The sequence below is a fragment of the Anoplolepis gracilipes genome, chromosome 1 (genome assembly GCF_047496725.1).
Source record: "Anoplolepis gracilipes chromosome 1, ASM4749672v1, whole genome shotgun sequence".
NCBI lineage: Eukaryota > Metazoa > Arthropoda > Insecta > Hymenoptera > Formicidae > Anoplolepis > Anoplolepis gracilipes.
Window position 1 is genome coordinate 24,292,113 of NC_132970.1, and position 25,860 is coordinate 24,317,972.

The window sequence follows — 25,860 nt, forward strand, 5'->3', positions numbered from 1 at the left end:
AAAATTCTGATCTAACCAACACACAAACATGCATATACATAATAAAAAAATATAAATAATAAATTTGATGTATTTAATAATTATTAATAATTACAATTTTTAATTTGTATTAAATATTTGTATTACATATACGATATTCTTTTACTACAGCATGTTTTTTTTTTTTATTTCTACGTACATATTTTCTTTTTAGCATACTCAAAGATATCTCATTACATGAAATTGACCTCGCGCTATATATATAATTTTCAAACAAATATATTTCAAATTAAAATTAGAAGTAATAAAAAATAAAATGTGTAAATTGAAAAAGAGTATACGTATTGATCAGTAAAATTAGTTTTCCCGCCAATGTGACAGAATGCATGACGTTATGCTATTTAATGCAAAGGAACCAATGATCGTGCAGTTATTTTTGTCACATGGTTTGCGCTGTAACTTCTGCGCAGCAAAGCGGGAACGTTGCTCGCCAATTGGTCGTACACACACATTTTGGCTCTTTAATGGCGCACATATCATCAATGTAGATGTAGAAGCAGCCATTGAACGCTCAATATGCGTAAAAAACGTGCTCCCGGCTCGCGGTACACGCAGTTTATCGGCAGCACGTGCGTAGAAAACACAAAAATTAAAACGGCAAAAATTAAAAATGTCTACTTACGCATCCAGTGGGCTCAATGGTGCGACCGATAGTTACCTTCTTTTAGAAGATGGTAGTATTTTTTTGGGAAAACGCTTTGGCGCCGATGTATCCATTGATGGTGAAATTGGTGAGTTCGTACCGAACATGTGCTCTTTTTACAAGTCGGAACTATATGTAAGCGTACACGTGCACGCTATTTTCCAAGAGTCAACTTCTTGCATGTGGTCCAGAAAGTATATTATGCACGATTCTTACGAGATAAGCTCTCTTGTTATGAAACAAGGAGAAACTTATCGATATATTATATTGTAAATAATAATAGCTTTAGTGGCATTATTTCTCTACATGTGTGTCATAACTGCAAAACACAGAAAGTTTTTGCATATTTTATTTTAATTATATTTGCAATGTTACTGCTTATCTTTGTATATAATTATTAAATATATAAAAATAGAATTTAAAAAAAATGTTGTAACTTGGATGTGATATGTGTAACAGTTACTGATTAAATACTAATACAAGCTAAAAACTTTATACAATAGAAGATTGTTTTTTCACGATAATGTGTTAAATTATCATTAAAATCTATAGATATGAGTAACAATAGATTAAGTTATATACCGTAACATAGATTGTTTTTAGATTCAAATTAAACCAATAGTATTGTCCGAATAATGAATAAGACAAAATAAAAATATTTAAAACTGCAGCTTTGGATTTTTTGTTGCAAATACTATGGATGATATGATACTGATTATTATTAATTTTTTTTAAAATGTTTAAACAAAACTCGATTAATTTAAACAAATCTAAATGCATATCTCTCATTAGTTTATATTCAAATTATAAATGATTCTTATTTGTTAATTAAATTTTTTGTTAGACACATAACTATATTTTTTCACAATGTAAAATTAATTTTTTTTCGTTTAGAATGTAACAACTTTCTCGAGATTGTTAATTAATTTCTTTTATTTTTGTTAAAAAAAATTTGTTTTAATTTTTAATCCTAAATTATTCAGAAAATTGAACGAGTAAAAAGGAGATAATATTATATATTTATATATTTTATAGGATATATATTATATATTTAGAAAAAAAAAAAAAAAAAATATATATATATATATATATATACATATTTTTTAAATAAACTAAGATTTAATTACTATATACACAATTACTATATACAATTGCATCGATGTAATGATGAAAATGAATAAAAAATTAGTAATGTATTATAATTTTCAATTCTATTATAAAATAAATTTTGGTTTGAAAATTGAATATTAATCAAACTTTTATTAACATTATTTGCAACGTCCCTTAGTCTTTTTATTAAATTGTAAAGAGTAAAGAGCAACGTCCAGGTTGTCTCTTGAAAGTTCACCCCTTTTCTGTCAACGAAAAATTTAAAATTTTTTATGCTAAGCTAAAGTTTAGATCCTTTAACTATTATATACCAAGTATGAAAGTGAACCCCTTTTTCAGTCGAGAAATAATAACTACAAAAGGACACACATCAATAGATAACATCAGTTTTTTATTCACAGTGTTTTCTATTATATAGATAAAGTTATCTAGATAATCATTTAAATAATATATAAATCTTAGATGAAAAAGTACATTATTTACCTTAAATTATTTAAGATAATTCTGCAACTAGTTATCTAAGATAAGTCTGCAATTAATTCTCAACTTAGCCCTTAATAAGCACTTTATGATTTTTTAAATATGTTTGATTCTTAGATTTCTTTCCAAAGGCGATCCAAAGATAAAATCCAATCGTATTAAAAAACCACTAAGCACTTACTAAACGCCGAGTTTTGCTAAACACAACCAACGTTTCATAAAGTGGGTTAATCAGTCTATAGTATACACTAATTCACAATTAGTGGTGTTAGATTCGAGATTTTAACAGCGTACTATTAGTATGTTTTGTATTATACAATTATGTTTTCATTTTTCCCTTAAATATTTTTTTAAAGCAATATTAAAATCTTAAACATCTAGAGAAGATGCTTTATAATTTTATCTATTATCTAGATGAACTTTAAATAAATCATCTTATCTTATTTGAGATAAAATACTATATGTCTTATCTTATCTTTATTTAAACGAGTTTAACGTTATCTACGTAAAACATTGTTTATTATTAATTAAGAAATATTAAAAATTACATAAATGCACATTTTTACTTGGAATCCTTATTTCTTCTCTGAATTCAAATTGATACATATATATATATATATATATATACAGGGTGGTCCAAAAGTTTGGAAACGATCGAATATCTCGAAAATAATGCATTTTCAAGATATCAGAGATATATTCAGAGAAATATGTTTCAGACAAGAGGTATAAGGCTTAAAAAGACGCATTTAGTGAACGTATGAGTTTGACCATGGGTGGCGTTACCAAGGTCAAGTCGAGGTCAACTTTATTTTCTTAAATGGAAACCCATACTTTTTATTACATATTCTTGTAGTGTGTGCTGATATCGAAACGTTTTCAAAATACTAGTATTTTTTCATTAAGTACTTTTTGAGTTATAAGACTTGAAAGTTACATATATATATATATATATATATATATATATATATATATATATATATATACATATATAGATAGATAGATAGATAGATAATAATTTAACTTTATGATTTATTGTTTTTACATTTTATTAACTCTTAACTTAACGTTTCATAGAATGTATGTTATATGATATAATTGTCGTCAATAAGTGCAAATGTAAAAACTAATGGAATTCAAAGTCCTCGAGACATCCGCGAGTACATTTCCTTGCGAGATATAATTACGATCAATAAAATACTAACTATAAGATGTATGTTTCAGGACGTTAAATTTCCATTTGTTCCAATAGCAATACAAAATAAAATATAGAAATTATATATAAAAATTTATATTACATTTATATTATATATAAATTTATATTTATTTTTTAATTGAGACAGTGTTTGAAAAATCTTTTCTTTTAGATATGTATTTAATTGTACATAAATATTGTACAAATGAAATAATTAAGCGTGTATATATTATGTGTACATATACATATATTTATATGTTTATTTTGTGCACATGTAAGAACGCGATTACTATTTTTTACAGTCTTCCAGACGGGTATGGTCGGTTATACAGAATCACTCACAGATCCTTCCTATCATGCTCAAATTCTGGTATTAACATATCCGCTTATAGGAAATTATGGTGTTTTTGGTGATGAAAAGAACGAGAATGGCATACCATAGTAAGTATTTGCAACAAAATTTAAGCGTCTTTTAACGAATTGATATAATATAATAATGTTAATCATTATACATATATAGCGCACGTGGATCGAGCGAATCAAAATTATACACATAATAACAACCTAAAATCTCTCTTTTCGCTATATAATAACAATAATAAAATATTTTTATTATATTCAAAGTGATGTATAATAAACAAAATACGATAACAGTATAATATTTACAGTATAGTATAATAGTATAATAAAATAAATAAATTAGAGGCTCTAAATATTATTAATTGTAAGTAATACAATTAAAGAAACAATTAGGCAATAAAGAGTCAACGCGGAGGTAGGGCGTGAAATAGGTTCAACAAATGATTTAATCCATGATTTATTAATAATCCATACGTTTTAGACACCTTTTGAGTCTTCTTTGGTAACTTAAAAACTATAAAACAATAAAACAAGCATATAAGATAAGAAATAAAATAAAAGAACTAATAACCTATTAATATACCTATTTACATCAAGATGCAAATTATGTAATTTTTCTCGATCGATCCCCACAAACGTCCAATATAAAAAGCTTCCTAAACGATGCATAATGTAAGGAGAGATACATTAATAAAAACAAAAACATATTTTTTAAACTGTCAATCAACTAAAATGTTAAATAAATCTAATAAATAATAAATCAGAGGCAACTCACTCAGACGGAGAAAAACAGCAGAGACAAGACAAACAACCGACATACAAGTGATAGAATTTAACCGTTAATTGGAATAAACATCCAATGTCATGAAAACATAACAGCGCACATATTTGATTCTAAATATATAGTCGAAAGACGTGTACCGAAACAAAATCATATCTTAGATAGATTGTCAATAATTGTTAAACATGCTTTCTTTAATTTTACGGTACCGCTCTGGAGATAAGGCATCTTTTCTTTTTTTTGGCGTTTTATATAAATCATCTCAGATATCAATCTTTTTCCTAAGAACGGTGCAATAGTATAATATATTGTATGTAGCGCGTTTGAAGAAAAGGCGAGACTGTGTGACAATTAGCTGATTGTTGATATAATGTCCAACTTAAACATTAACAAAGATGTTTTCTATACGTGCAAAAATCATAAAAAAACATTGTTAAATATATATATATAAAACAATACATCAGTTATCATATAATAGATGTTAAAAGGTAAATATTTACGTAAGGTCAACCCCTTTAAAAGTCAATGATCTTGACATATGTTACGATGGAACACACAACCCTGGTAACATCCGAAAGGTTTTAGCCGTTGCTCGTTATTTATTAGAAAGTTTTTAATAAAAGAAGTTACATAAAAAAAATTTCTTTGAATAGTGAGTAGAAACTGTGCAACGGAACTTCCCCTTCCTTTCTCATTTTTTTATCTGCTTCAAGGGTTTAAAGGGGATAAACGTTATAACCCTAACAGCAAACATGTTTCAACATCCTATAGATCTCTTATAAGGATCTTTGGAGCATGTATGCTGTTAGGGTAAGGAGATGTGTTATACATTATTTTAAACTGCTTCACAAAACACGTTTCACATTTATTCGTGTTGTATATAACACTGTCCTATCTGTCATTGCTGTTTAGAAACAATCAGTAATTACATTTATTTATTTCTATAGTACAATTATTCTACAAATGGATTTTCTAAGCAAAGAAAAATGCACTTTTGTAATATATATATAAAATAAATAATAAAACATATATTAATTACATTATTTTATGTAATAATTGCTTTCTATTGTAAGAAGAAATTACATTTCAAAAGAAGATATTTAAAAAATGTTACTTGTAGGGACTCGAACTGGCATCGTCGACGATACAAGCTTAGCAAGCTGCCGTTGCGCCACGTGCTTTTTGATTAAACGTTTTATTTCATATAATTCACTATACGGCGCTCGAGATTTTTAATTTCGATTTTCTCGCGAATGCTTGAGAAACGTGTCTTATCCCTTTACTCCATAATAGTTGACATAATGTTCTATCGATACAATGAGTTTCATTAAAATCGATTGATATCACGTCGTGATGTCTCCTTGTTAGAGCTGAGAAGTGAAGTTCTTCCTACATGCCGAAAAATAAATTATTATTTAAAATATTTATTATTTAAATTAACAATTTACTCTCTTCTGAAACGGGTTGGGTTAGATTATTTATTTTTGGGAGATGGGAGTACAGGGAGGGGTAGGCAGAGTCTCTCCTCTCGTCCGCCCGTTCGATTTGTTATATGTAAATTATATGTAAATCTAAGAAAAAGTCCTATTAAATGTAGTATATTTTTAAACGTAATATCTAAAAATTACACGTAATTCGTGAAATTTCTTTTGTGTATGACTTTTTAATGAACAACGACTAACTTTTTGGATGTTACTCAGGCTTGTGACCTTTACAATATATGTCAAGGTCATTGACCTTTGAAGAGGTTGAAGTAAATATTTATCTTTGCACAAACAATCAGTTTAGAATAGAATGTTTAGGGATTAAAATAAAAGTGATATGTAGCGTATACAGATATTAAAAATAGTGTTTTAAAAGGGAATGGGTTGTAAATAATGCTTGAGAAGAAATATTAACCTTTAAAATATTAATTTTTGACATAGCTGGTTTGAGTCTCACCGCATTTGGGCCGCTGGACTAGTAGTCGGAGAAATTTGTGAAAAGCCCAGTCATTGGCGACAAACTAAAACATTATCCGCATGGATGAAAGAACAAAATGTACCTGGAATATATGAGATCGACACACGAGCATTGACAAAAATTATTCGTGAAAAAGGTACTATATTGGGCAGAGTAATTTTCGGTCAACCACCTTCAATCACTCTGCCGATAATACCTCCAATAAAAGATCCCAACAAGAGAAATCTTGTTGCGGAAGTTTCTCAGGTAATATAACTTTTTTTTTGTATAAAATACTCCTTTCAAAATTCAAAAACCTTGTCGAATAATAATTAAAATAATTAAATTTTCAATTTTTAACATTGTCGCACGCTGATGACAAATGACTAAAAGAATAATAAGTTATTTATTATTACTATCAAATATGTTAGTATTCTCTCATATATTGATAAAGCAAGAACATTATTACAATTTAATTTGTGTTTGATTTTATGACATTATACAGACAGTAAACTTTTTATAATATAATAATTTTCAGTGTATTTCAAACGGATATCAAATATATAATCCGAATGGATACCCTCGCATATGCGTAGTTGATTGTGGATTAAAATACAATCAATTGAGATGTCTGCTAAAACGTGGTGCTCGCGTAGACGTTTTACCATGGGACTATGATTTGAGTATTGTCGAATACGACGGTCTATTCCTCAGCAATGGTCCGGGTGATCCAAGCATGTGCCAAGTAACTATAGAAAATATCCGAGTGGCTCTTACACAAAATAAGAAAACACCTATTTTTGGCATATGTCTTGGACATCAATTACTATCCATAGCTGCTGGTTGTGTCACATATAAAATGAAGTACGAGACAACATAAATCATGTCAATACTACTTTCATCACATTCACGAGCGCTGCGGAAGATAGATTCTCTGCGATAGATGTATTAAATTACACTTTCTGCTCCAAACATTCTGATTTTAATATATTCATTTTCTTTCATCATCATTCGAAATATTATTGTTCTCTCATCAGAATGCAAATATTTTCTTGTTACATAATACAAAGTATAACAGAGTACCATTATTACAGGCAATATAATTCATTTTCAGATATGGCAATCGAGGTCACAATCAACCGGTGACGCATCACAGTACCGGACGTTGTTACATGACTTCGCAGAACCACGGATTTTGCGTCGATGCGGCTCAATTACCGACCGATTGGGAAGTGCTCTTTACCAATATTAATGACAACAGCAATGAGGGTATAGTTCATTCAAGTCTGCCGTATTTTTCTGTTCAATTTCATCCGGAGCACACAGCAGGACCTGAAGATCTCGAATGTCTCTTCGATGTGTTTTTGGAGAGCGTGAAGGACCAAATCGAGGGTCGCCTTTGGATTTCTACAAAGGATAGGCTCACTCAGAAGCTAATTTACAAATCTCTAATTTCACTTGAACGGCCTAAAAAAGTATTAATTTTGGGCTCGGGAGGACTTAGTATTGGCCAGGCCGGAGAATTCGATTATTCAGGCTCTCAGGCGATAAAAGCGTTAAAGGAAGAATCGATACAGACTCTTTTGATAAATCCTAATATTGCCACGGTACAAACATCAAAAGGTTTGGCCGATAAAGTGTACTTTTTGCCAATTATACCGGAATATGTCGAGCAGGTAAAATTACACTTAAAAAATGCATTTAAAGAATAAAATTTTTGACTAGTGATTTATCACTAATAACTTTCTAACGGTTTGATTTTATTTTAACAACGTCGCTAATATATGCATAGAGTGTCCTATATTGATTGTAAATTTTCGATTTAATACTCACTATCACAGATATGTGAATATTTACTTAATATGTATTTTTTAGATATAGTGGATTTCACAATGTAGGAGCGTATTTTCAATTAAAAAAAAAAAAAAGACAAGATATTAAGACACATGAAAATTTTAGCACGCTTTGCATCGTATAACAGAGCTGCGTATTAATTGGCTTAACAATTATGAAAATAAATACATGCAGAAATACGTACAATTAAACGTATTCCTATGTATTAAATGTAAATTTTAAACCGTTTTTCCTCATTTCTGTAAAGTTGCAATTTCGAGTTTATGCTTCTATATTATGGAACCTTCATACATATAAAATATATTTACAATATCTTTTTAATATACTAATATTTATTTATAGTATAAATTAATTAAAAATATTATATATAAGAAAAAAAGAATATTCTTTTAATAATCTGTGTTAGGTAATACGATCGGAGAGGCCGGATGGTGTATTATTAACATTTGGCGGACAAACCGCCCTTAACTGCGGCGTACAACTTGAGAGAAACGGCGTGTTTGCAAAGTACAATGTTAAAATCTTAGGAACATCAATCGAATCCATTATACAGACTGAAGACAGAAAGATGTTTGCAGATCGTATCAGCGAGATAAATGAAAGAGTCGCACCGAGTGCTGCCGTGTATTCCGATCAAGAGGTATACAAATAGTTTGACATTTTTTAAAAATGTCTCTTACAATTTTATGAAATTCACATGCGCAGATTATCTTATTTTAATTTTATATAAAAATATCTCGCGTTCCGCTATATTTACAAAATTATTAGTATTATTTGAATCAATTAAGAGTATCTTTGATTCTTCAATAATATTTACAATAAAATGTTATATAATATTTAACATTGAACAAATTAACATGCTTATTTTTAATATATGTATATTATTTATTTCTAAACAGGCATTAGAAGCTGCTGAAAAATTGGGTTATCCCGTAATGGCGCGCGCTGCGTTTTCGCTCGGTGGTCTCGGATCCGGTTTTGCTAATACGAAAGAAGAGCTGAGAATATTAGCGCAACAAGCCTTAGCTCACTCCAAACAATTAATAATTGACAAATCATTGCAAGGCTGGAAGGAGGTAGAGTACGAGGTTGTTCGCGATGCATACGACAACTGTATCACGGTATGCAATATGGAGAACGTCGATCCCCTTGGCATTCACACTGGTGAATCAATTGTTGTCGCGCCGAGTCAGACATTGTCCAATAAAGAATACAATATGCTACGAACAACCGCTATTAAGGTCATTAAACATTTCGGCATTATCGGAGAATGTAATATTCAGTATGCGCTCAATCCTTTCTCCGGACAATATTACATTATCGAAGTGAACGCTAGATTGTCTAGAAGTTCGGCTTTAGCTAGTAAAGCTACCGGCTATCCTCTAGCTTATGTCGCTGCCAAATTAGCTCTTGGAATACGTTTGTCGGATATTCGTAATTCTGTCACTGGAGAAACAACAGCTTGTTTTGAGCCAAGCCTTGATTACTGCGTAGTTAAAATACCTAGATGGGATCTTAGCAAATTTCATCGCGTCAGCACTAAGGTATTGGATAAGTATTTAATTTTAATTTTATGAAACGACGTTAAATGATTTTGCATACACTTGCGTGCACCTACATAGGTATATTAATACATATAAGTGTACGCGCGCGCGCGTGAGTGAGTGTGTGTGCGTGTGTTTTTGCTCCTTTTCTCTTACATATGTGTATATACATATATATAATATGATACTTTAAAATATGATAAAACAATGGTAAAAAAGTAAAAATTAATTGAATAAAAAAAAATTGTGTGCTCTTTTTATCTACAATGTAAGATTATTTTTTTTTTTAATTGATTTTAATATTGTTTCTTTATAACTGTAATATTGAATATTTTCTAGATCGGCAGTTCCATGAAGAGTGTGGGTGAAGTCATGGCAATTGGACGTAAATTCGAAGAAGCATTTCAGAAGGCATTGAGAATGGTTAATGAGAATGTGAATGGCTTTGACCCTTACGAAAAGACGATTAACGATGAAGAATTGGAGAAACCGACCGACAAAAGAATGTTCGTTCTTGCTGCTTCTATCAAGGCTGGTTACACGATCGATCGATTGTATGAACTCACCAAAATAGATCGCTGGTTTCTTGAAAAGATGAAGAATATTATCGATTATTACGTACTCTTAGAAAACATCGATCGTACGAAACTTTCGCACGACTTGTTGCTGGGCGCAAAGCAGCACGGTTTCTCGGACAAACAGATTGCCGCCCTGGTGAAGAGCTCTGAATTAGCTGTTAGAATACAAAGACAAGAGAATAATATTCGACCAATGGTCAAGCAAATTGATACAGTCGCTGCTGAATGGCCAGCCACTACAAACTATCTTTATTTAACGTACAATGGGATTAGTCACGATGTGGAATTTCCTGGCGGATACACAATGTTGATAGGTACAGCATTTTATATATATGTATATATACATATATCTTTATTTGTAAATTTGTAAATTGTAATTGTTAAAGAAATATAGAGATATATGTATATGTACATATATCTCTATATTTCTTTTATATGTAAGTGTAAATTATAAAGAAAGCCAATATAATAATAAAAAAGTTGTTTGTAACTTAATTAAACACGTACGATGTTAAATTAGTAAAATTGTACGTTTTTAATTAAAAATAGTTTCGTTATATGTATATGTATACTCGTTATATATATATATATATGTATATATATATATATATATATATATATATATATGTATATGTATGTATGTATAATGTATGTATGTAATTGTTAAGTAATCGTAACAAACAAAACTATTTTTAATTAAAAACGTACAATTTTATTCATTTAACATCGTACGTGTTTAATTAAGTTACAAACAACTTTTTTATTATTATATTGGCTTTCTTTATAATTTATACTTACATATAAAAGAAGTAAATTGACTTGACTTAATTATCGATCTAAATATAATTAAGAAATAAAAATTTAATATTAAATAAATTAAGAAATATTAAAAATATTGTATTTATTAAAATGGATGGAAAAAATATTATATTTCTTTTTTAGGTTCCGGAGTATACAGAATCGGCAGTTCAGTAGAATTTGATTGGTGTTCCGTGAGTTGTCTACGCGAATTGCGAAATCTTGAACGTAAGACAATAATGGTAAATTACAATCCAGAGACGGTCAGTACAGATTATGACATGAGCGATAGATTATACTTTGAGGAGATCTCCTTCGAAGTGGTAATGGACATATATGATTGTGAGTGTCCAGAAGGTATAATACTGTCAATGGGTGGACAACTACCAAACAATATTGCCATGGATTTACATAGACAGCAGGCTCGAATCCTTGGAACATCACCAGAGTCCGTCGATGGCGCCGAAAACCGTTTTAAATTTTCTCGAATGCTCGATAGTATTGGTATATCACAACCAAGGTACGTGATTTTCAGTAAACATGTATATATACAGAGTGATCTATTTTAATCAATCCACTATCTCAAATATATCACAAAATAGAAATTTTAAGTTTAAGACAAAAATATTTCAAAAAAATATTCAGAAAAATTGTTGAGTTCAAAAGGAGAAAAAAAGATAGAGATTTGACTTATGTATAAAAATTATTTGTAAAAGTAAAAAGCGTGATTTTAGAAGTTCTTAGGCGCCAACATTTGTTTGAAAATCCGCTATTGAATTTTGCGAGGAAGTTGGCTATCTATACCTTGTCAGACGGCTCTGTTATGACTATAGTAAGATTTGTTAGTGCGGAAAAGTAAAATTCTTTTAGTGGAATACCCAGTAAGCAAGATAAACATTAAGAATTAATAAATTACTCAGAAAAATTAGCTCATAGCTAAGATCATAACAGAATAAATAAAGAATACTTTTCAAAAGTTCTATCATCAATAGCAAGAAACTACTTTTTGTACACTTGAAACTAATTATTTCAAAACCTATAAAATGTAATAATAATAATAATAATAATAATAATAATAATATTTTAGCCTTATTTAAAAACTAACTTTATTTTCTATAAGTTTTATTTCAGTAATTTTTGTTTAAAAAACGTGATTTTTTTGGGGGGATTTTTACATTCTAAATTTTTAAGGAAGCATTTTTGAATTTATGTTTATAGGAATTTTGTCGTTCAGAATAAAATTTTAGTTTGGCGCCATTCTATATATATATATATATATATATATATATGATAATATTATATATATATAGTTATTGTGTATTATCTCTTATTTTGATAAATAAATAAATATATATATATTATATCCTATAAATAAATATATATGTATATATATATATATATATATATATATTTATATATGATAATATTATATATATTTCTTGTGTAATATTTCTTCTATTTCTGCAACTGTTTCTCGTTTTAGGTGGAAAGAATTGACAAATTTGAAATCGGCTATTGAATTTTGCGAGGAAGTTGGTTATCCATGCCTTGTTCGGCCTTCGTATGTGCTAAGTGGAGCCGCAATGAATGTTGCCTACTCAAATCAGGATCTCGAGTCGTATTTGAAAAGTGCAAGCGAAGTTAGCAAAGAGCACCCAGTTGTGATATCAAAATTTATCCTTGAGGCCAAAGAAATCGACGTCGATGCCGTTGCTTATGAAGGAGTTATATTATGCATGGCAGTATCTGAACATGTCGAAAATGCTGGTGTTCATTCAGGAGATGCTACATTAGTAACACCACCACAAGATATTAATGCGCAAACTCTAACAAAGATAAAAAGTATTTCAAAAGCAGTGGCTTTATCCCTGGGAGTCACTGGTCCTTTCAATATGCAACTAATTGCGAAGGTGGATATCGCTGGATTTTTATGTGTATTTAAAAATTGAGATAAAATTAAACTTAAAAATACATACATAACTTTAATATTATTTTATATATTATATATATTATTTAAATAATAACAACCTCATATTATCTATTATATTTTCTTTTTAATTATTATTTTATTTACATATTAATGTCATATTTTTATTTTATAAACATTGAAATTATTTTAAGCTAAAAGTGGGAAAAGAAGAAAGAGGGAAAATTCGTTGATTTTATTAGATATATTTTATTTTTAATAGAAATTAACAAATTAATAACATTTTTATGCAGGATAATGAGTTAAAAGTGATCGAGTGTAACGTAAGAGTATCCAGATCTTTCCCATTCGTCTCAAAAACCTTAGACCATGATTTTGTCGCAACGGCAACCCGTTTAATTGTCGGCGAAAAAATTGAGCCTGTGGACATTTTAGCTGGCTGCGGAAAAGTTGGAGTGAAAGTTCCGCAATTTTCTTTTTCCCGTCTTGCTGGTAAGAATTTCGGCCATTTATATATGTAATTTTTACAGAAAAATTTATACTTGAGTAACAGTATTTTATATACTTATATGCCTTATTATAAATTATTAGGCATCCATAATTTTTTCTTATTTCTTAGTATGTATGTCAAAATAAATACTCAACAGATAAATTTTTTTTTAAATTAAATTATGATAGAAGTTAAAATTTAAACTTCAAGCTTTAAAATGCTTTTTTAACTTTTTGTCTGCGTTGATTTTTCATTGAGTATTGACATTATTTCTAAAAAGATACAGTTTTAAAATTATGTAGCTTGGACAAAAGAATCATAGAAAAATTTTAAAAAAGTGTTTTATGAGAATTTGACTTAATTACATTTTACGAGAGAAATTTTGTTATCGAGTGTTAAAAATATATAATTTTAAGAGACAAAAACAATGTGTTCTTTTTTAAAGCATAGAACAAGAAAGATAAAAATTTTTTAAACTACTGAACAACTCTAACGTACTATAGGTAGTTTTATAATGTTTTTATCTTCCTTATTCTGCTTTAAAAAACACATTGTTTTGTTTCTTAAAATTATATAATTATATATGACACTCTGCAGCTCAAGAAAAAATTTCTTTCGAAAAATTTAAGTAAAGTTCCAAAAACTAGCAAGAAATGAAAAAAAAAAAAATTTTAGCCGTGGCTGTATATATGTATTATATATAATTAATACTGAATTATTATATACATCTCTTTGTGCTTTTATACATCATACGTTATTTCTTCATATTTTTGCGAGATAAATTAATTTTTTTAATAAATATTCAAATTAACTTACATCCTACTACACATCATTTTCATTTTTATTTTATACAATAGGGAGTACATTCCTGAGTAATGCTTTGAATTTTGTGGCGCTCTCTCTTAATTCCAGAGTTAATTTTAACTTAATTTTTTACTTAATTATTTTAACTTAATTATTGTAAAGATAATATCTTTAGAAAAAGAAATTTAGTCCCAATGACCTTAACTTTGATATATATTTTCAACATTTTTATCATAAAGTAAACACACATGTCCAAAAAGCTCCGCCCTTTCCCCTGTATTCTCACTTTGAAAAGAATAACCTGTTTCTGATTTTAATTTAAAATAGAATTTAATATGATAATATAATATGAAATGAGTTGGATTAAGTTATTCCTTTTGAGTGGTGGTGCAAGAGAAACGGTTCTGCCCGCCTCCCTACGCGTTTACTTTATGGTAAAAATATTTTTCTTCTGTATTGTTTCTGTTTATATATATATAACACTGTGGCATTCCAATAATAATGGTCACAGGATAAAGTTGCAACAGACTTATTATACAACGTAGACATTTGACCTTACTATGCATAACAAGATGTTTAAATAAATAATTAATTAATTTTTTTATCCGCATTAGTAGTGGCTAGAAATTCAAAGCTTCATTTTGCTACGCTTACTTTGAAATTCTTAGCAAAACTAAGTAATAATTCCAAAGCGTACTGACAGTAACGCAGTAGCAAACAAATGTAAACAAAAGAAACGTAAACACATAAGTAGGATATAACGAAAAAATTATATAAATGAGTACAAAAATTATGACATTTCAAAATCGCGTAACTCAGGAACCAAGAGAGAGCGCCGCAAAATTCAAAGTGTATTACTCAGGACCTCCTATCATATAAAATAAAAATAGCAATGATCCGTGGGATGTAAGTTAATCTAAATATTTATCTTTTTTTTTCTTGTTTAATTAATTTCTTTCTTGAATTATCTTTTATTAGTTTTTTTGAGTTATATTTTATTGTTTAAATAAAATATTGTTTCCTATTATTATAATTAGCCAATAATGTATAATATAAGACATAATATTAAACGGGAATTTATTTTATCATAACGTTGTGTGTAATATTTTACATTGTCACATTTTTTAAAACGGATTAGTAACTGTTACTTTTTTTTACAATTCTTTTATGTGTTATACAACATGTACTCAAACGCACACATTTTCTCTCTTTCTTTCATTCTTTAATCAAAATATATGTACAGGGTGTCCCGAAATTAAATGTCAAAATTATGGGAGTGTGTGTTGAGGATCAATAAACTAAGAAAAAAGTTCTTTAGAGAGATTTGTTCGTTTTTGCTAATTGTGTTTATTTGTGTTTACATTCTTGCGTTCTTTTATAAATTAGTCAGTTACTTATTAAAAGTTTACAAGTGAATTAATTACACTTGTCACAATATGACGCGTACATATTCTAACATTAAATATATCAACATGATTTTTTGTAATTTTCTCCAAAACAAAGTAAAAATGAATAAATTTCTAAAGGACTTTTTGTCTTAAAATGTAGTTTATTGATCCCTCACATCGCGCTGAAGTTTTGATATTTAATTTCAATACATCCTATATATTACCTTATTATTGTTTGTACGGTTCAATTAAAGGTGCTGATGTGATGTTGGGTGTCGAAATGGTATCTACTGGAGAAGTAGCATGTTTCGGTGAAAATCGCTATGAAGCTTATTTGAAAGGCATGATAAGCACCGGTTTTCATATTCCACAAGGGGGTATTTTGCTCTCTATAGGAAGTTTTAAGGTAATTAGATTTCATATAAAAAAAATTGTCTTCTTTTAACAATAAATAATAAATTTTTAGGTATATATCTTTATACTTGTTACACACGCAAACATACATACACACATATATATAGATATATTTATACCAAAAAAACATATATACCAAATAAAATATATTTACTTTGGAAACATATATGTATATCTTTCTTCTTTAGAAATTGCAATATTGATAATATTTACAATGAAAATTTCTTATTACTTTTGTTATAAAGCAGACAATTGCTACGCCAAGAAAGTCTTTAAAACATATTTTCGAAAATACGTTTTTTATAATAAAGATAAAGACAATCGATTTTACACATTTTTCAGCACAAAATGGAATTGCTTGAGTCTATCAGAAATTTGAAAAACATGGGATACAAATTATATGCCAGTATGGGTACCGCCGATTTTTATACCGAGCATGGAGTCGAAGTAAGTGAAAAAAGTATTTATACTAATTATTATATTCTTTTGAATATTCAATCACTTTTGCGTACAATTATATATGAAAAGAATAATTATATTTTTATAAGGATTATTAAAAAAATGAGATTTAAAAAAAAAATGATTGGTAAATAATTTTCTTCAAATAATTTTCTGAAATTTAAAAGTTATAAAATAGTAAAGTATAAGTATGGTATATTATATTTATTCTTTTTTCGCAATTTTATAGCATACATATTTTATTAAAGCGATATACGTGTATATACATATATATACATATATATACAGAGTAGACTATATATATATATATATATATATATATATATATATATATATATATATATAGTCTACTCTGTAGTAATTTTTAACTCATACATTATACCTATGTATCGTTGCGCAGTTGCTTTGGATTGTGTAATAGCTGTGCAACATATCGCATGCCTTAAAAATTACAAAATAGATCTCCAGGAATGTAAGAAAATATATCTTACTACGCAAGACAAGCTCGTGAAAGTCTCGTAAATAACCGTTATGCGTTTAATAGTAATTTTTGCCGTTAATTTTACAAGTTACGAGACATAACTTAATTAAAATTCAGCAGCGCGGTGGCACAGAACTGTGGGTGCTATTATTACATAATTTAAAACAATTGCTCAACAATACATATAATGTATGCGTTAAAAGTTACAGAATAAGCTCCCTGAAGATAACCGGAGAAATAGTAATCTCCTTCGAATGCGTCAGAGCACCATACGGTTGTCATGTTTAAGGTTCCAATGTATGTAAATATACATACACTGTAACCTTGCATATATATATATATATTTAATTGCAATAATAAAGCATGTCTCATAAATCGATAAAAATATTAATATTAAGGATAATTAAAAATGTTGAAAATTATGATATTGCTAGAAAATCAACGATATTTATTCACAAGAGGCATAACGAGTTCAAAAAAAAAAGGAATGAAAAAATGAAAGATGTGTATCACGAGATATAAAACGGTTCTTTTAATAATAAAATAATAAAAATAAAAGGCTCAATTAATAACAATTATTAAATAGCAAAAATTAGAGCTTGGCGGTTATTAAAGCGCAAATTTAGTTATAATACAAAATATTCATAAAATATAACATGGGTACATGTCATACTGCCGGCCAGGGCACACGTGTAGTGGTATTCTGGTGTGGCCAATTGGATTGTGCGGGTCCTACGCATGTTTTGGTGAGTCATTCTCTTCACTATCTATCTTATTTCAATTTTCAGGTTTAATTTTAAAGAACTGCAGAAAAGAATGCGTTTGTCAGATTTCCGCAAGGTTCTTGCTAATATAATTATATTTTTTTACAGTTTATTCAAAGTAATTAATATAATGACAGTCTTTTAATACAATTTTCGCTGAAGATGGATCAAAAAACGGAGAACGTATATTATTAATGTATTTTTTGTGAATATTTTGTAGTATTAACTGCATTTCTGCCCTAACCGCATCTAAGCTTTTTTTTGTTTTTTTGTCTAGTAATTTTTTTTATTAGTAATTTTATTACTAATAAATATTTTATTAGTATTAATTAGTAATTTTTTTTTTTTAATTAGAATATTTCTTAATAAACAATTTATTTTAAAAACTTAATCTAGTTTACGCTAGTAACGCAATCTACTTTACGAGTGTTACATTTTATATTATAATAATATTACAAAAACGATTCAAATCTGTGTTGTAGCACACACCTACAAACACACACACACACACACACACACACACACACAAAATTAGATTTTATAAATTATTTTAACTATTAATATAAAATTACTCTATTTGCTCTTGCATAACATAATGATCGAATATCAACAATTTGCAAGGCGATAAACACGCTCATTGTCAGTCTTTCTCAAATATTTACTAAAATGATTATTAACCATGTTCAAAATATAATAATGAATACTATTATGATCAAGAAACCTGCCTCATGTACACACACACACACACACACACACACACACACACACACACACACACACACACACACACACACACACACACACACACACACACACACACACACACACACACACACACACACACACACACACACACACACACACACACACACACACACACACACACACACACACACACACACACACACACACACACACACACACACACACACACACACACACACACACACACACACACACACACACACACACACACACACACACACACACACACACACACACACACACACACACACACACACACACACACACACACACACACACACACACACACACACACACACACACACACACACACACACACACACACACACACACACACATATATATATATATATGTATGTATAAATGAATACTAACATGTCTTTTCAATAGATTATTTACCCCCTAATAAAACACACATATCATATATATGTTTCGCTTAAATGATCCGGTAGGGAGACTACTTTTTGAATTGTATCCGAGGCTGACTTGTCACTTTGATTCTCCAATACAGCTTTTTTCGACGTACAAGAATCTTCGTCGCTTGTTGTCGTATTTGCAGTTTTTACATTTTTCTCCGCTTTTTTCTGATCTTTAAACCGTACTTCATGAGCAATTGCTTTCGTAACCTGCTCATCCTTTGGATGCTGCATCGGAACAATTTGCTCAGCAAATTGTCTCGTAAAACGATCGTTCCAAGTACTGCTGAATATAGGCTCTACATTCCTCTTGGGTGTCTCCGGCGGCTTGTTCGGTAATCTCGTTGAATTCGTCGCCGGTCTCATTCTTAGAGCGTGGATTTTGTTACGATAAGCTTTTGCGTCGTCCTTGTACCTGGTCAGGTCTGATAGAATAATCGAGAGTCTATCCGCTTGATCGAGATAAACCTCTTTCTGCTGATTAGACTTATACCTATGACAGTATTCGGCCATTTTTATAAAATGTCGAACAAAGAATTCCAACAGAGCAGTTAGCCTTAAGCCTTCCAACTTAGCACAGCGTTCCTAAAAAAAAGAAAGAAGAAGAAGAATGAAAAATAAAAGCCTCGAATGTCAGTTGGCCATGACTCTTGATCCACGAATCATAAAAAAGAATGGAGATAAGATTAGATTTGCGGATCGTGTAGCATTATGGATTGACTTAGCGCTTTTTGTCTGGCACAATGGTTTACAATAATAGATATATTAGGCCGAATTGCTCATTACGATCGATAATCTTATCACTCGAGGAACTCACCGAGATCTCGACGATAAAGTCCGTGGCCTTGCGTGGAGTGATAAGCGTTTTACTTGTAATCACTCGCGTACTATAGTTTTGCTGATTCTTCATTCGAGCGGTGACCCAGAATCCGTCAGATTTATTATAAATTTCTTCCCTGTGAAATTCTTCCGTAGGTCTCGGCATGCCTAGGGCCGGATTTACCACGGCTAACCATGGCTGAACTGTCAGTATCCTGAACAGCATTGCAAAGTCCAATCGCGGAAAAAATTTGTTACTATGCTTGATATTTTCCATTGCGTGGAATACGTACATGATAGGGTTCTCAATTATTCTCTTCAGTTGTTTCTGACTCTGCAATAGATAGTCGCATGGCACTTTGCTAAACATGTTTTTATCACGGATGAAATAGTCAGGCAGAGTCGGCTCGTCTTGGCTGATACAGCGGTAAAGACTGTCCAGCAGCTTGATTAAACGTTCGCCGGTCCGATTGTCAGGCCATTTCGAGGGCAGGTCGTCTTCCTCGATCAACCAGAACAGCTTGTTTTTAATATGAGAAGTCGTTAAGCCATGCATGCTGTCAAAGACTGGCCTTAAGAATGTTTTATGAAGCATCAGCGCAATCAAGTATACTTGTACTTGCGAGCGAGTCATACAGGTCTCCAGATAACGTTCGGCGGCTGGAAACGTCAGCTGCCATTCGATTTCTGGATGAATGTTCTTTTTGACATTTTGATGTCTAAACTCTTTCGACAGACGATCTCTCTTTCTCGGTAGAGAATCCTCGGGTATCACATAACAACCAAAGTCTTTTACTTTACCAATATCGTTGTAATCAGGCCACGTGTTTCTCGGTCGATTTAACCATTCTTGAGCGTATTCCGGCCACTGCAGCCATATTGTCGGCGTGATCTCGTATGATTCAATCGTACGTCTGAGGTTGTGCGATTCTATTATTTTGTCGCAGTGTATAACGGAATTTTCCACGTAATTTAGATCATCCGGCTTAAAACCCAGCGTCTCGGCCAGCTGATTTACGAAGAGATCGACAAAATGACTCATAAACATTTTACTGCTAGTGTAAAAGACCTCGTAGTCATACATCCTATCTGCCATATTGAGGCGAAACTGCTTGAAATTTTGTAGTTGTTTCTTGTCCTCTCGCATTGTGTAAATCTTGTCCTTGTTATCGACCTTAACTTTCTTGAAGCAGTTTATCGGGATCATCGCATCTGAATGCTTCCTCGATGTGTCATGATTCATCTTACGACTATGATTCATGTTACGACTGAGCTGTGCACTAGGAGTCACAGTGTGATAGTTGCAGTCACTACCACTGTCACAAGTTTCGAGATCAGATCTGTAACCGAAACCTGAGTCAGCAGACTCAATTTCGTGATTGGATCGAGTCCTGCAAATATATTCGCGCAAAAGGGATTCATATGTTGCTTTGTCGTCGTGTAAATTGGACAAAGATTTAATATTATAGAGTGTAGAGGTCTGAAGACCTTTCGTTTTCATGTGATAAAGACGCATCATGTTTGAATTACGACTGCAATTGCTCCCGCTGTCGTATGTTTCATCCGCTCTTAATGAAGGATCAATATCTTCTTCTTTGCTAAAATTTTTCGAATGTGGTGTTTCATCGAGGCGTCGTAATCGTACGTATCCTGTTGACAGAATACTTGTAATTTTAGAGTTAAGGGAGAATAGTCATCTTTTTTACAATAATTTAAGATAATCTTAATAATCAGTTAAGAAGAAAAGAGGAAAAGAGGAAAAGAGGAAGGAAGGAAGACATCTTTTTTGTCTTTTTAAATTTTTCAATTTTCAAATTTTTAAATATTTTCAACTCAAAAACTATTGATATCACATCAGATATTCTTGCTAAAAACACTTAGATTGAGTCACGAATTTGTTGTGTAAAAGAAAATATGGAAAATCTTAAATATCTGAAGATAATCTATACAAACTTCATGATTTAGAGCAAATTTACTTACCAGGATATTCACTTGATTGCACCATCATATTATACGTAATTCCATTGTTCAAACTACTATATTCTGGTTGATAATACTGTTCTGTAATTTCAATATTGTCATACACAATATAAATGCGGACGGGTTGCAACGGTTCGATAATAAGATCACCGGTTTGCCTCTTCGAAGTGAAAATGATATTGTGCGCGATATATTCTTGAAGAATGTCCGGTAATAAAACATGCTTTTGAGGTGGCAGTATCTCATTTAGTCTTGCTTCATAGGACGATGCCAGAGTTTCCTTAATTTGAATTATATCTCTGCAAAAAAATAATCTGTCGTTATTAGCATGAATAATTACAAAAGTTTGTGTTACATATGTTTGAAATGATTGAAATTTGTGTGGATTATGCATTTATTTTATTATAATTTACTAAAACATTAATATAGAGATTAAAAAATATTTAAAATATTAAAAATATTTGTTTTATTAATAATTTTCTACATATTAATAAGAGAAACATATTGACAGTATAAAATTAAAACATGTAATAAGCTTATTAATCAATTTATTTAGTTGCATATTGTAAATAAAATTTGGTTTAATAAAATATTACACATATATACAAGATATTTGTCTATAAATGTCCGAGTAAATATTTTACAATTGGTTGAAGATAAAAGAAAGTTTAATAAACAATTTTCACCATCTGCTGTAAAATGGCTGTAAAATAATTGTTTTATTGACTTTTTTTCGTGACCTTTTCGAGTTATAAAAATCATTTTCATTTTTTAAATAAAATTATAGAATTTTTTAATATGAATTGATTCCTCGTAATATTCTGTGTAAAAAGTTATAGGAGTATAATGGGAAAAAAATTGAATAATTTACGAGATATTTATATTTTATTCTGACATAATTTTACATAAAGTATAAAATATTTCGTAAAATATTCATTTTTTAATTATCTTTTTTTATTATCTCCTTAATACTTTTGTACACAGACTAACGAGAGGAATCAATTATTGTAAAAAAGAAAAAAAAAATAAAAATTGTAACTGCTCGTTACAAATTTTTATTTATTTTAAGATAATTATTTTCTTTACACCAATTGCTTCCTTTCATTATTCTGTGCATAAAAGTATTAAAGTAAGATAATTGAAAAATGAATATTTTACGACATATTTCGTAGTTTATACAAAATTATGTCAAAGTATGAATATCTCGTAAATTATTCAATTTTTTATTATCACATCCTTATAATTCTTTAACGTAGAATATTACAAAAAATCGATTTATATAAAAAAATTAATTACATTAAAAAAAATAGATATAAAATAATCTTCATAATTCGGAAAAGTCATGAGTAAAAAAAATTTTTTACGTTTTGTAGCAGATTTAAAGCAAATTTTTCTTATTAAACTTTCTTATAACTTTAATTGCGAGATATTTGACATTTACATTTCTGGATAGATACCTTGTATATATAATATAATTATTAACATAATTATATAATAATATAAGTAGGAGCTTTTTTTATTTTATATAAACGAAAAGATGATTCCATATTTTCCCGGAAGACGAGTAATCATCGATCTTGACAAGAATGTACATGTATAATCTCGACAGGCAATTAATTATATTGCGAATTAAAAATCAAGAATAATGTAAAGACTATATTTCCTCTGATATCATGTTAAAGAATATTATATATATATATATATATATATATATATATATATATATATATATGTATATGTACACATATATAAGTGTGTGTGCGTGTGTGTGTGTGTTTGTTTGTGTGTATAGCTAAGTTTGCAGATTAGATTAAATCAAAATGAATGATATCAATATTCCTTGATCAATACGTAATATTATCAGGTAACTTCCAAGTATTCTAAAAAAAAAACTCTACATGATATCAATTATATATTACAGGTATGAATAGTAGTTAGATCTTCTATAAACCAATTAGCATTAGTTTCATTCTTTTGTGTTTTGTTTATTAATAATGTAACAATAGTATAACAACAGTATAAAAGTATATGTATTTATTATTTTAATTTTATTAACATTAAGATTTACTATATATACATATATGTACATATATATATATATATATATATATATATATATATATCAGCATTTCTCACATAACGATATTTGCGCTCGATACATACACACGCGCGCATATATCGAGCGCAAATATCATTATACGAGAAATGCTTTCATTTATTAATATATTAGATGAGTACGAAAGTTCACGCCTCATTTTAAACTGATGTTATTATTAATGTTGCAACACTGGCCACATTGTTCGTGATGTTACATATTATATACCGTTTGAAAGATAGTCCTCACCTGTCATTTGAACATATTGACGAACCAGATGATTTTAATAAAAAAAAAAAACTGATGCAAAAGTCTTTATTTAATGGACTAAATAATTTCCATCACTTTCTATAATCTTTCTTCAACGATTTGATAGCATACGTATACACACATCCATACCACAATCGTAGAATGCACATGGTTTTTTGTTAAAAAATGTCGAAATGTGATTTTTTAAGAATTACTCCATTGCGATTCAACAGATAACATCACCTTCTGAGGGTGCAAACCATTTTTTATAGTTTTTATGAATGGTGTATAATCCTGACAAACTTTTTTAATCATTTTTACAGTCGTTCAAACTACTTGTAACTTTTCTAAATTCACAAAATTCATAATATGCTGAAAATTAATTTTTTTGTCATTTATTTTCAATAATATAATTTTTTCTTACACCTTAAAGGCAATGAAAATAAATTAATTTTATGTTTAAATGACAAATGAGGGTATCATCTTTCATAACAATATATAATATGTAAACATTACGAACAGTGTGGCTAATGCTGCAACATTAATAATGACATCAGTTGAAATGGGCACGAACTTTTGTACTCATTCAATACTAACATCTACTGAATAATATATCCTATTATGAATTTTCTGTACACTCTTGATCACGAGTATTACAAATTATCACTATCCAATTGTAACGAATCTCTGCTAAAAACATCAAATGCTTACTCCTCATAATTCTCAAAGAACTGGATACACATCATGAGATTGTTTAAAATAAAAGTATCAGGTTCCCTTGCGATGACTCTCCTCAGTAGTCTCAATTCCAAATCTTCATATTCGTCCACCTGCTTATGAGGTTGTGATTTGACTTGTTTGCTTGATGATCTACTTTGACAGTTTCCCATTTTCTCTTTCACTCAATAGTATAACAAAGTGCACTCTAGAGACGGCCACGTGACAAATGTCTCCACGTGAGAAGCGGGTCTTTAGCAGGGATGCGCACCGTACACTACACACTTTGGTTCACTATAAATCACTTAGATTCACTATATATCCAATATTTTCTCATCTTAATTTCAAGGTCAGCGATAGCGAAGAAACGGCATTATGTGTGCACGCGTAAGAACACATCGAGAAGCGGTGAGGCAGTAGTTCCCTCGCGGGGTGGCAGCGATAAATAGCTATCTCGTTATCGAGCCGAACGTTTTTAATCGGCTGCTTACTATCGGAAATCGACAAACAAGCTTGGCATAAAATATCGCGTTGGTGTCGATATGATAAAACTCTGATATTTCACCGGGCTTGCCAGTGTCCAGCAATTTCTTATCATTATATACTGTATATATACTGGTATATATAATTACAAGGACAATATGTTATAAACTATAAATACTTTTATTAATAATCTCGTTTCTTTATCTTCATATTAATAATACTTACAATATTGGATATAATCTATATAAATATATTTCATAAAGTTCTATATTATATAAATATATAA

At 29.7% G+C, this 25,860-nt stretch overlaps 2 protein-coding genes and 1 long non-coding RNA gene across 4 annotated transcripts in view; 1 reads left to right on the forward strand and 2 right to left on the reverse strand.

Moving 5' to 3' along the window:
• The first annotated feature begins 569 nt into the window (after positions 1–569).
• The window catches only part of Rudimentary (carbamoyl-phosphate synthetase 2, aspartate transcarbamylase, and dihydroorotase rudimentary), a 39,450-nt gene continuing 14,159 nt past the window's right edge, over positions 570–25,860 (forward strand). The window contains exons 1-13 of one of the 2 annotated variants that reach the window (XM_072898045.1): positions 570–770; positions 3,770–3,908; positions 6,534–6,816; positions 7,088–7,413; positions 7,664–8,225; positions 8,810–9,043; positions 9,303–9,947; positions 10,287–10,839; positions 11,468–11,843; positions 12,807–13,233; positions 13,544–13,742; positions 16,187–16,338; positions 16,689–16,793. In XM_072898045.1, the coding sequence (XP_072754146.1) occupies positions 650–770; positions 3,770–3,908; positions 6,534–6,816; positions 7,088–7,413; positions 7,664–8,225; positions 8,810–9,043; positions 9,303–9,947; positions 10,287–10,839; positions 11,468–11,843; positions 12,807–13,233; positions 13,544–13,742; positions 16,187–16,338; positions 16,689–16,793 (4,122 nt within the window). In that variant the 5' untranslated portion in view covers positions 570–649. Of the gene's footprint in view, positions 771–3,769; positions 3,909–6,533; positions 6,817–7,087; positions 7,495–7,663; positions 8,226–8,809; positions 9,044–9,302; positions 9,948–10,286; positions 10,840–11,467; positions 11,844–12,806; positions 13,234–13,543; positions 13,743–16,186; positions 16,339–16,688; positions 16,794–25,860 lie in introns of those variants that run through there. The other variant, XM_072898054.1, reaches the window with a different exon arrangement.
• LOC140668768 (uncharacterized) lies at positions 3,835–4,958 on the reverse strand. Its single transcript, XR_012047232.1, has 3 exons — positions 4,603–4,958; positions 4,411–4,483; positions 3,835–4,341 (listed from the first exon to the last, which is right to left on the reverse strand). It is a non-coding gene; the product is annotated as an uncharacterized lncRNA (long non-coding RNA).
• Positions 19,060–25,597, reverse strand: LOC140668760 (uncharacterized). Its single transcript, XM_072898064.1, has 4 exons — positions 25,086–25,597; positions 22,031–22,329; positions 20,049–21,700; positions 19,060–19,816 (listed from the first exon to the last, which is right to left on the reverse strand). The coding sequence occupies exons 1-4, from the start codon at positions 25,262–25,264 to the stop codon at positions 19,235–19,237; spliced, it is 2,712 nt and encodes a 903-aa protein (XP_072754165.1). The 5' UTR covers positions 25,265–25,597; the 3' UTR covers positions 19,060–19,234.